The following is a 13,363-nucleotide window of genomic DNA, read 5'->3' as shown; positions in this document are numbered from 1 at the left end:
CCACAACACACCAGTGCATGTCCTCAAAAATTAACAGGACGTGTACGGAAAACACAATATTCACATGAACAGAACGACAGTATAGGCACAGTATGTGACAGTACATGAGTATGCAAGTCCGGCTTAATTTACGACTGTGTCTTAATTCTGTGGTTTGAACTTCAAGGGATATTCCACCATTTGGGGAATTACACTCATTTTACCCTTGAGTTAACACTAGAAGCGCCGTGCCGTTCTGACCCACTTATACCTAGAAGCGCCGCGCCCCGGTCATTTGACCGCTTTGACGACCTACTAGAAGCGCCGTGCTGGTGTGAACTACTTAAAGCGCGGCTGAGGCGGTCAAAAGACCGCTGAGTCCTTAGACTGGGAGGCTGTTACTTACACATAATGATAGCTAGATGGCGCTTCGTGCACAAATCAAATCATTTGGTCATAAATTCAGTTTGCACTAAGCCATGTGTCATTCGTGTCAGACCGTTTTTTTGATAGTCTGTGGTTGTTTCATTATGACATGTACATCACGTTTATCGAGTTCATTTATTTGTGTTGATTTGTGTTGTTTGAGGTAAAAACTCTGGAAGAGTTCTTGAACAAACCTTAAGCAAACTTGACTGTCAACTTTTTAATAGTATTTCATTTTTTATATTTCGTTTTTACATTTTGTATGCTACTTAGAAATGTTATTTATAGGCTATTTTAAAACAGAGGCATGCGTTCTGTGATTAGGAGCCTGACCCGACGAGAGGGGAAGGATGAAAAATGTCGACCCAACACCGGTGTTGTTGGATCTCGAGATCACCGGCCCGCAGTTCGGGTTTGGGCAGATAATCTAAGCTCTAAAATGAATTAAATTTTTCAATTTCAATTTAATTTCGCTTATAGAGCGCCAAAACATTACACATGTCTCATGGCGCTTTACAGAGTGTTAGACATTCAAAGAGAGCCCATGAGTAACAAGGGCAAGGAAAAACTCCCTAGAATTGGAGATAGAATGGGTGGCTAGTTCTAATTCAGTCCCCAAATTCACTTCTATTAATTTAATATTCTATTCTATTCTATTCTATTAAGGTAATATGTTCGCGCCGCCGAAAATGATCGGATCTGGAACAAAGAGCCTAACCTAGTCTGGTTTCAATTACACAGTAGCCAGGATTTCATGCCGCATTTTACAGGCTACCGCGGCTACTTTCTAAAACAATTTTCATTCATTTAGGGAGAAGCATCTTGTAGGGCAGGGGTCTTCAACCTTTTTCAGTCCAAGGACCCCTTGGCTGTGAGAGAGACTGAGCACGGACCCCCACACCTGGCACACCTCAAATCATTGAACCGTCAGTCATTAGTGCCTGCATGCATGCACGTACGCGCACGCACACACACGAACGCACACATTCTAAACATAACTTATTATTAACAGGGGGGTAACTGATTTATACAACTCGTTTCTGATAATTCTTTACATAAGTGTTGCATAAACACGCCCTATAATAGAATGAATGTCACAAGGGTCAACTAAGGTGGATATGTAAGGGATAATCAACGACGCACCGTGCGTTTCTAGGAAAATAATGCACGTTCGAAGTGTTAATAAGGTCCCGACGCCGCAGGCATTATTGCTGTGCATTTTTTCCTATAAAAGCACGGCGCGGAGTTGATTATCCCGTTTATACCACTGCTACTATCATTTTCGTTTATATTGCCGCTGTCTTGGATACAACGTTGCTGTGTTTACCGTTATTCACATTGGCGAATTAATATTCAAGTGTGAGAAGCTCCGCTTTAACCCTCTCTGGTGGTATAAATTCAGCTAAATTCAGGCAAAGTTTAATTTGCTCAACCTGATACAGACAGAGAGCCTCTTCATCTTGTGTAAATATAACTTGTCTTACACAAGGAAACACAAACACAAGATTATCGTTATCGTTTCATTTTGATGGTATGACATTGCGGAGAACGTTGGATTAATGAATTCACGCAGAACGCCTTGACGTGCAAAGACCGCAGACTCTCATTTAAAAAAAAAAAAAAACAAAGCAAAACATCACACAGAACAAATAGGTTACCCCGCAAAGTTCAGGGTCCATCAGTCCCGACATTAAGCAAACGAATCAAACAGTCGAAACGTAATTTATCTCCCAGAATGAAAAGAACAAGTTTGTTAATGGTCAGATGCCGCTGAAAACGAAGCTATTGAACTAAAACACACGGGGGGGAAAGTGTTCCATTGGGTAACACAATGTTACCCAATGGAACATATTATCACATGCATGATTCATGGGTAGCAGGGCTCAAAATTAACACCAGCCACCAGCCAAATGCTGGTAAATTTTGAAGTTGGCTGGTAGATTTCAGACAGAAAATACGTATTTCCTATTGAATGGCTGGTGGATTTCACCAGTTCATCTGTCTCTGGCTGGTAGATATTCACATTTCAAAAAGTACATTTTGACCCCTGATGGGTAGCCTACAATGTGTTGTTTAAAAACGAATATGAAGCGATTTTCATTGAACATTATGTTAACTTTGACAAATGTTATTTTTTGGAAGAGAAAAAAATGCTTCAGATGAAATATTTTCGCGGACCCCCGGTTGAAGACCCATGTTGTAGGGTCTAGCAACCTCGGAGGGAGGGAGATAGAGAGAGCAGCTATGCTGAGCAGGCATAGGCGCGAGAAGTAGCCTAATTAAAAATGATGAGTGAAAGATGTTCTCCGTTTTAGAAATGTGTAGGCTATGTTTGCGATGTCTGCTGAAAAAAAGCTATAGGCCTATTGTTTCTACAATTAGCTAACTTCTATGTGAATTCGTGATTCAGCATTGAGACACACATTTTAAAACAGTTTGTTGGGGCAGAGCTGTAGCCCACTGGTTAGAGCTTCAGCCCCAAAACCCAATGGGTGCTGGTTCGATCCCCGACCTGCTCATGGCTGAAGTTCTTTAGAGCAAGGCATCAATAAAGTATATTCTACAACCCCTGGCATCCAGTTGTTTAATTTTTTAGAAAAAAGCCAGATCACAGACATGACACAAAACTAAGTTCATTTCAAATGGCAACTTCCTGGCTTTAGGAAACATTAAAGGAAATCAAGAAAAAAATTAATTAATCAGTAACAGTTGCTTGTTTTAGACCAACCAGAGGGGAAAAAAATATGGAATCACTCAATTCCAAGGAAAAAATGAGGGAATCATGAAAAACAAATTGACAAAAGAACACTTCAACGCACCACTAGTCAGGGTTTCCCCCAGAAAATGTGTTAGTTAAGGTGGTGTCTGTCATGGGGAAGGGGGCGTCGCCGTAGCGTCCCCACTGCATCGCCGCCACTGCCCCTCGATGGGGGGGGGGGGGCGTATCAATGGGGACGAGTCGAGACCGTTGGTTTAACTGCAGCCGAGACCGAGTCACATCGACCAAGTCTTTTAGGAGGCAAGTGTGAGTCCAGACCGAGTCTTTAAGGAGTCAAGGCCGCATCAAGACCAACCAAAGAAAGAGATTTTCATCATTTACATCACCCAAGTATCATATAACAGTTCAATTCCCAAAGGGTAAAGTGGGGATTGTTGGCTATAGGAGCAGTCTAGCAAACACTTGTCTAAATAAATTATTTTCTGATTTACTTTAAGACAAGGTCACCTGAAGTAAAAAATTAGTATATGTCAGCATTTCATTAACGTTTAAAATGTTGAATTTTGACACTAATGACATCAATATACCTGGATTTCACATTCAAAGTGTGATTTAATTGCATCAACAACCAATTAAACATCATTAACACAATTCATTGACTGATCCAACAAGACAATATACCTTAAAAGTGTAAGTTTACAACTCCAATACAGGGCCTTTTGCAAGATTGTATCTGTCAAAACATTTGCACTGCTCAGACAGCATAGCACCATAGGATATAGTTTAAAGCCAGTCAATATTATAATCATTTATATTATATTATAAATATTACATTATATTATATTTTAGAATTTACCATGAAATATACAATCAAAGATGAAACTGTGAAAATGTAACATTGCGACTGTATGGTAAGTTAATGAATTGTGATTTAGTAGACTAAAGCTGCAACTCTTTGAAGCTGTATAGCCTATTGTGCGTGCTTGTTGCTCATTATAGCCCAAGGCCAAGACGTTTGTAATGCCTTTTAATTAAACGTAATTAGCAACGAGATCGTACAACATTGAAAGCTAATATTGTGTCACTAGCAACCAAATCTGTCATCTGTCAAATAGGCTACAGTTGCATGTTCAGCTCTGAACAAAAACATTCAGGAATTATTTCAACAAAACCGAAAGGTGCGTCCCGCCGAGTTCAGGATGAACGAAACTGGCATGGGAGACAAGAGGCTACAGTACAGTTTCAACTAGCCTGTGTAAACTTCAGACACAGTATTTTACAACACGTGAATGAATAGCAGTCACAAGTTGTTGTTAGCTGTTGGCTAGACGGCACAATAAGTGTTTGTCACAACAAATTACGAGATGCAGTGGGCTGTATGCATTCATAGTAGGGTAGGCCTAGACGAGTGATGAAAAAAGATAAATAGCGCTCAAAAGTGTAACCCATGCTGAATGAGCGCGTCGCTTGTCCGCATAGGCCCACTCAAAGTTGTCGTTTTTTTTTCAATGCGTTCTACAGAGAAGGAAGACTAGCGGCCACGGTTTGGAACAACAGGAAGAAAACATGACAAATATCAGCAACGCGGCGAATATATTTAGCCTATCTATTTATTTATTCATTTATTTATTGAAGACGCTAGTTAAGGCGGCAGCCCTGTGTTGTTAAGGCGGCCGCCTTAGCAGGAAAGCACTGTGGGAAACCCTGCTAGTACTTTGTTGCACCACCTCTGGCTTTTGTAACAGCTTACAGTCTCTGAGGCATGGACTTAATGAGTGACAAACAGTACTCTTCATCAATCTGGCTCCAACTTTCTCTGATTCCAGTTGCCAGATCAGTTTTGCAGGTTGGAGCCTTAGGATGCACCATTTTCTTCAAATTCTAATACAGATTTTCAATTGCTTCGCACGTCGCCGGAGTTCTAGATCTCCACCTAGCCATTATTTCCATCGAACCGGTCACCTCGTCGGCCGTTATCCCTTACTTAAATGAGGGCAAAAGTCAGGAGTAGGTGGTCTGCTCATTGGTGTTGTCGGGTGCTCCCAGGTGCAGGATTGTGGAGGCTGAAATGAATGCGAATGTGAGTTGTATGTGTGTGTTTGATTACTGCTGAAGTGTGTTGATGTACTTACTTTCTGCTATTTAGGATTATACTTATTTATTATATTTATTATCTTTTTACATGAGACTGGGGACTGTCAAACTGAATGGCCCATTTTGGAATACATTAAGCTTTCTGATTCTGATTCCATCCATCAGATAGCCAAACAATTCAGTTTACTGTGCCAGCAAAATCTTTAGTCCATGGAGCAGCCTACTCGTCACACAAATGTCAGCTCATTTGAGTTTGAGACACCCTGATGTAAAGCATGTCTCTGTACAATACGCGGCTCCTGAGTAATCCGGTTTTGAAATTGTAACAAATTTTTGCAAGGTCTCCAATTTAGGGCCAAAATCATACCGTATTTCTGTTATATCAGTACAAACGTTTTTGTAAATTGCTTAGCCATAGAGCGTCCCACCATCATGGTTCTTATATCAAAAAAACTCAAGTTCATGGCCCAAAGTGTAGCACTGTAGCTGCTTGGCTGCAGCTACTAAATCTAGGTAGAACTCAGTATTCGGTGACCTCGAGAAACAGACCTACATGAAAAATCACCGGAATTCTCCTTTAAAGAGGTCTACCTACCTATTATATAATCTTGCACAGAATTTTTTTTATGCTCGTTGTCAGATTCATAAACCTGTTTTACAAGCATTTTCTTTCTTTTCTTCAATATTTATTAAAATACTGGTACCAGTTATTGGCCAAATTGTAAAACATCAAACATCAGAAATGGCCCAGAATTTCACAATATTGAATCTCTAAAATAAAATTGTGAGAGAGAAGTGTTCTCACGAAAATCGTGATTCTCAGTTTATCAAGAATCACGAAGCCCTACCATGCACTACTTTGCATGCACTTTGACATGCATGTAGAATGGTAATGTAGCTACTTAATATGTAAGGGATAATGTATAGAACGCTGGTCATTATCTGGAAAATAAGTACCGACAGGGTGAACCAGTCTTGATTCGCCCTGAAGGTACTTATTTTCCCGAAAATGACCAGCGTTCTATACATTATCCCTTACATAATAAGTACCAACAGGGTGAACCGGTCTTGTTTCGCCCTGAAGGCACTTATTTTCCCGATAATTACCTGCATTCTATACATTATCCCGCTTATTATACGGCTACTTGCCAAAACGAGAAAAGAAACTTAACACAATGTCTCTTTCGCAATGACTTAGCTACCGTTTCATGGCTTCTGCTAATAAAATAAATAGTTTGCCACACAGATAGATGTTAACAGTTTCAGATGTTGCCTGGCAACGTCTTACTAGCCGTCTTTCACTTTCAACAAAATTCCATTGCGGAGTGATATGAAAGACCTGAATTACAAGCACAAACTCCGTTGCCATTGATAGCGGAACCATTCAAGTCAATGGAGCGTGCTACTTGCATTGTGAAGAGCCGTATAATAAGTACTTATATGATGTTCGTGCTGCTTATTTTGCTTTTTTGATTGACTCAAGACTCACACATCCATAAGTAGTACATGATCTTGACAGTCTTCTGGAACTCCACAGGAATGTCCACAGAAATATCATGATAGAAGCAGGGACCCACAGGAAACTTCTCAGGGAGGGGCGGCCAGTTGTTTTTCCTTCCTGGTGTGGGATAGGAAGACAAACTAATGTTGACTCAAGTATTTGTATGTATTATGGTTACTCCCACTGATGCTGAGAAGTACAATAACAATAGCAACAACAATTCTTAAGGAGAAAATTAGGCAAAATATATTAAAACTTAAGTATTATGCATTAAATTGTAACTCAATGTCAAAGAACAGGGAACAGTTCATCAAAAGAAAAGTAAAGTAACACATTCTATAGGGAAGAGTGGTGCGAGTTGTCAGTTTCACTCCAGGTGACTTCTAGCATCACAATCTCCCGAGTTGACATCTTGTTTCCCTTAGTCAAGGCCACCAAAAACTAAGCTAAGTACTGTATGATTTTTTAAAGTGTTGAACTAGCCTTGACATTTAGTCCCAATTATGCAAGAGAAGTTGTCACAGCTGTGTTGACAATTCAAAGCAGGTTTTCTCCCCAAAATGTGCGCAACTAGTACAGTTCATTTGGTCAGCGAACATTTACTCTGGTTTACTGCAATGTGGTGCAGCAGTTAGTGGCTACTTGGGTAGAGAAAGAAAAGGCCAGTGCAAAAAAGGGAAGAAAGTGCCCAATCTTTTCTGTGGTCATTTTCTTGACACATGATTGTGTCAACTCGCATGTTTTTTTCTGCTCACCACCATCTTGCCAATCTTTCTCTTTAGTAAACGATGTGTTCACAAACAATGTTCTCAATGCAAAGTTCATGTGTAGATGATACTTACATCAAAGTTTTATGTTGTGTAGAGCTGTCTTAGTGTTTTAATTATAGTGATTTTGACGCGATCACATGTCCAAATAGTAGTGCTGGAAATAGTTTATCCACCTCTCAAAAGAGTTTATTCACTAATTGCAACTTTTAACATTCAAAAATCTAATCTGAACCAAAACCACTGGTATTGTTATAAATATTGTACAAGTCAAGTTTATTGATATAGTGCATTTCATACACAGAGGTAATTCGATGTGCTTTACATAAATAAGCAAATAAAAGCATAGAAGGGCAATACTCAAACAATAGTTGGCAAGGTAATGATCATAATAAAAAAAGAAAACAAAATGCACAAGGATAAAAATACAGAATAATTTAAAAGACAAAATAAAAGACACAAGGTAGAATAATTTTTTAGGCAGATTCAGAATTTATTTATTCATTTATTGATTTATAAACAAGCAATAGTGCTTTAAAGTCAATTCTTATGACAAGGGAAGACCAGGGAAATGGTGGTGGAGCTAAATACCATTTCAATTCTGAGTGAGGAATTTGTAGAAAACTACAAATATGTGGGGGTTCATATAGACAATAAACTGGATTGGAGGCACAGTACTGAGGCACATACAAGAAGGGGCCAAGCAGACTCTATTCCTTGAGGAAGCTCAGGTCGTTCAATGTGTGTATTTAAATGTTGCATAAGTTTTTTTTAGAGTGTTGTTGCAAGTGCCATCTGTTGGGGGAATTAGCATTACAGGCAGGGAAACTAAAAGACTGAATAAGATCATCAGGAATCAGGCTTTGTGTTTGGGTCAGTCTTAGAGCTCCAGGAGTTGGTGGTGGAGAGAAGGATGCTGCACAAACTTTTAAATATATTGGACAATACCTCACATCCACTACACAACTTACTGGTCAAACAAAAGTGTTTTCAGTTGGAGGCTATGCCAACTAAGCTGTCAGAAAGACAGATACAGAAATACTTGATTACCCACTGCAATACACTTTTTAATGACTCCCCCTGAGCAGAGTGAAAGGCAAAAAATTGAGTTAAGTTTGTGTCAGCTGCCTGTTAACTATAGATCTTGGTTGAATCAAATTTTCTCATTCTTTTTTCTCATTTCTCATAGCAAAGCTATAGATTGATTCACACCGGATGTCTTCTTTAACATGTGACCCTTCCCACTTGAAAAATAGTTTTGAGTTTGAGCCTTTTGATTATTCAGGAGCCAAGAAAGTTAGCATACAAATGTATCCAGGTTTGCCTTTCTCGCTATCTAATATTCATTGATGAAAGAGATATTTTTATTTGAGCTAACTTGGCTATCTGCTTGTTGTGTAGCCTACTATGTGCTGTAATACAGTTAATAAGTAAGGGATAATCAACAACGCGCCATGCGTTTTATGTAAGGGATAACGGCCGACGAGGTGACCGGTTCGATGGAAATAATGGCTAGGTGGAGGTCTAGAACTCCGGCGACGTGCGAAGCACGGAGACAGAGTTACCTCCGCCGTGCCATTATTTCCATCGAACCGGTCGACCTCGAAGGCCGTTATCCCGCTTATCTCCCGTTTGTATTCATAACCTGTATATTTAGAACATAGTTTTATTCCACCGTTGCGTCCGTTAACATCGCTAAAACTGTCTTGACTGTGGGACTACTTTCCGCCACATATCAACTTTCTACTTGCAGGACAAAACTGCCGTTACTAGTTCTAAATGGATAGTTGCTATGGCCAAAAGCCAGTCGTTAGTTCTAAATGGCTGGTTGCTACGGCCAAAAGCCAGTCGTTAGTTCTATCTCTGCCGTTGTCAAGCGGGCATTTCCCAGGATTCTGATTAACTTTAACTTTGAAAGATGGCTACTTTTATAGCCTACATGGCATCCAACTAGCTACAATCCACCTCCGTCATATGCTACAATGTTACTATGGTTCTGCACGTCTGTATTTCAGCTTGGATGCAACGTGACAGTTCATTTAAACTTCGCAACGAGTTTGGCGAATTAATATTCAAGTGTGATACGGGAACAACTTCCAAGGTAGCAGGTTATACGAAGTTAATGGCCACCCCATTAGCCAATCAGAGAAGAGAATTCCATTGTTGAGGGAGATAAAGGAAAATAATGCACGTTCGAAGTGGTAATACGTGTGATTATACCACTGCTTGGTCAAATTTCCTATTGTGATGCGCTATTTGGAACGTGCATTATTTTTCGATAATACGCACGGCTATGAAGAAGTTCCCTTTTTTAGGGTTTATCACACTTGAATATTAATTCTCCAATGTGAATGTAACGGTAAAAACAACAATGTTGTATCTAAGACAGCGGCAATATAAACGAAAGTGATAGTAGCAGTAGTATAAGCGGGATAATCAACTCCGCGCTGTGCGCTTTATAGGAAAATCATGCACTTATAATGCACTTATCGAAGCCTGCGCCATCGGGACCTTATTACCACTTTGAACGTGCATTATTTTCCTATAAAACGCACAGCGCGTTGTTGATTATCCCTTACATAGGAGGCAACTTTAGTTTAGGGAACACATGGGGGTTAATAAGTGCCAAATGATTTGTGAATTAACTGTGAAAAAAGACACAACTTCAGAACAGGGAACATATTTGTCATTACAAAGACTTAATTATTAGCTACTTGTACACTATTAGCACTGGTGGTTTAGTGTCTAGTTCCATTTGAATAGACCATCTTTGATAAGTGTTATTATGGGTGAATAACTGTTCTTGTGGTACTACCACCTTACAAGCCCCATACTGAGCCATGCATATTTAGGTCATAATTAATGTGCAACAACTTATTTAATAACTATGAATAAGGGGTAATTAGGAGCTTGCATAGGGGAAATTCTTAATTAAGGGTCTAGTAAGGGTAGTGACTTATAATGACTAACAAATAGATAGTATGCTACTAATATACATGTTAGTAAGCAGCTAATTAATGGTGAATATGTGTGTCTTAATATAAAGTGTTACCGAATCTTTTTATTGAAATAAAAGTGTAGGCCTATCTGTAGGAAAAAAATAAACCAAAGACCTTTGCATGCGTTCTGAACAGCTGCATCAAGCTGCATGTGCCAGTACATCCTCTGCTAATAGTTCAGATTTTCTAGTTGTTGTTGAAGCTAACAATGGGATCTGTAAAGTTTCTGCAGCCGCATTAAGCACTCATTTACAACTATCCCATCGCTAAATGCTTTCTTGAGTTGCACCAAAATCCACGCAATCTATAAAGGGACATTGTGTAAGATTTCCAATGGTTTGTTACCAAAATCAACATTTCCCATTCATAAATGTGGCCTCATTCATGTGTAATTACCACTACCACCAATTCGAAGCATTCTTATTGGCTCAGAAGTCCTCATTTGAATATCCATAGCTCAGACCCGGCTCTCCATTTGCGTGCGCCATCTTGGAATACGGGTGGGCGCTACGGACATATGCGATTGCGAAATACTACAGCTCCGTCTTTGACTTCTGAAGGCAGAGACCATGGCTATGTCTATGGCAGAGACCATATCTCGGATCTATCCATTTCCTACATTCAGCGATGTATGTTATGAACCCGTTTTCAACAAGCCACCTGTCTATCTAACATTCCAACACTGAAGTTGTATTTTCCAAATAAACAAATAAAGTAACTTTGATCGTGATCTGTCACTGTCTCCGCAATGGCCTTTAGTTTAGTTTACATAGCCACGTAAAAGGCTTTCTAGACCCACAGACAGTTGATAAACTAACCTACCATAGTTTTACTAGAACTAGAAGTTCTACAAAGTTATACAAATTTGCTGAACGGAGGAGGATGTTTCAGGTTAGTTGCAAAACATTCACGGGCACCATACTATTGCCTTCTTACGTGTCACAGTCATTTCTATACCAACTAAGACTGCAGATTCGTAAAGAAACGCAAGCACCCACATCATAAGTGTTTCTTAATTAGGTTTGTACCAAACATGACATTTTACCGTGACTCGAGGAGCTGTAAACAGCTGTGAGGTTTTGTACAAAACCGCTAGCTACCACTTCCCATTACGGTGCAAACGTTAGCGAGCTAGCTCGGTTAACAGGCTAAATGAAATGGTTTGTAGTGTCCGAAAGTGTGTCTTATTGGTATCACACACAAGCAATGACAATGGAGAAGTTTCGGTTTTATGTTATTTCAGGTTAGTTTGCAACAGTCCTTGGCTACTTAGCTAGCAAGCCTGACTAGCCCTTCCCATTAACTTTCTATGTAGGCCTACTGTGCTAGCTAGCTACTGTGCTAACCAGCTCGGTTAACAGGCAAAGTGAAATAATTTATTACGTATCCGAAAGTGAGTTTTATTGGCATCACACACAAGCAACGACAATAGAGAAAAGTTCTGTTTTGACTAGGAGACTGGAACTAGGGCCATTGTCTTGGTAGATTCACGACGAGATTAACATTATACTGCAACAACCTAATGAATGTTTTGCAACGGCTTGCAAATGCTGGCAACGATGTGCAACATTTAATCATAGACAGTAAAAGAAAATTGCATTTAATTCACACCTCCGCAACAGTTTTGTCTCGTCGCAGATCTTTGGGCATTATGTTTTTTGACCTGAGAAGCTACCGTAGTCCGTATAGGCTGCGATATAATCCATAACCGCTAGATGGGAGAATTTCACAATGAAATGTCCTCAAGCTTACACAATGTCCCTTTAAGGAACACTAATTTGCCTGTAAATACATGCGTGATCACACGAGTAGACCTGTCATGCTTTCAATTGGATAATTATTACCTCCGCCAAGGAGGTTATATTTTAATCGGGGTTTGCGTTTGTTTGTCTGTTTGTTAGCAAGATAACTCAAACGTATGGATGGGTCAGGAAAGGTCCGAAGTTAACCAAGGAAGAAACAATTACATTTTTGGAGTGATCACTGTCTGAACGCTTGGCGGGGGTCTGCGCTCTCCGAGTGCTTTTCAAGTTTGACTTGCCCTGACTGCGGACTTCTGCGCATACCTTTCTTCAAACAACCCGTGTTTGGTCTCATATGTTTGGTCATGTTTGGTGATGCTAACGTTGCCATTTTTTTTAATCAACGCCACTGTTTCACAGCATATAGGCCTAGGCTATTCACAGCAGAACAAACGTATTGGTTCCTCCATTCATTTAAAAGTTCAGTTTTCACCATTTTGTCTCATTTTTGAGCAAACCGTTTTCTCTCATCTCCTCTCTCTCTCACCCGCTAGGCCTATTCTCTGTTGCTGAAAGGTAAACAATCAAGTTGATTGGCTTGGCTACTGTTTAATAATATTAGGCCGACAATTTTAACGGGTCCGGACAGAACCGTCACTGGGTCCGGACCCGGACCGCGGTCCGCCATTTGGTGATGCCTGGCCTATACTATGATGTGACGTTCATGAGGAAGTTTTCATTGACAAAATCAGTTGGAGCATGGAAGAGTTATTAGACTGAACTTGCAATCTAGTCAGTAAAAATAATATGTATGGTGGTAATATGTATGTAGGTGCTTGGAATCATGCGCTCACCTCCTGAGGCACTAAGAGACTGCATCTCTCTCTCCCGGCGATCCAGCTCGGCAGCCTTTCTTTCAAGCTCCTCCTGTCTTCTGAGTAGATCAGCCTGAGCTCGCGCCTGGTCCTAATACATTCACAAAAAGACATTTAAGGCCATTAAATCTTATCCATGTACCCAGGTAAAGTGAGATGTACACATAAATACCTAATGCAAAGCTACAGTATAAGGCACCAGTTACAGACGAAAGTTTGAAAGCTTTTTGTTTTCAAAGCCCTAAATGGAATGGCACCACA

General features: G+C 40.0%; 1 protein-coding gene across 1 annotated transcript in view; it reads right to left on the bottom strand.

The window, feature by feature from the left end:
• scamp1 (secretory carrier membrane protein 1) overlaps positions 1-13,363 on the bottom strand; it is a 60,130-nt gene that overhangs the window by 20,972 nt on the left and 25,795 nt on the right. Inside the window, exons 4-5 of the mRNA XM_062554603.1 lie at positions 13,082-13,193; positions 6,708-6,836 (exon numbers count right to left, since the gene is read on the bottom strand). Of these exons, the coding sequence (XP_062410587.1) occupies positions 6,708-6,836; positions 13,082-13,193 (241 nt within the window). The remainder of the gene's footprint in view (positions 1-6,707; positions 6,837-13,081; positions 13,194-13,363) is intronic.

This window comes from Sardina pilchardus, chromosome 14, assembly GCF_963854185.1.
Source record: "Sardina pilchardus chromosome 14, fSarPil1.1, whole genome shotgun sequence".
Taxonomy (NCBI): domain Eukaryota; kingdom Metazoa; phylum Chordata; class Actinopteri; order Clupeiformes; family Clupeidae; genus Sardina; species Sardina pilchardus.
Note: the sequence above shows the minus strand (reverse complement) of the source record. Positions and strands in the feature narration are given on the sequence as shown.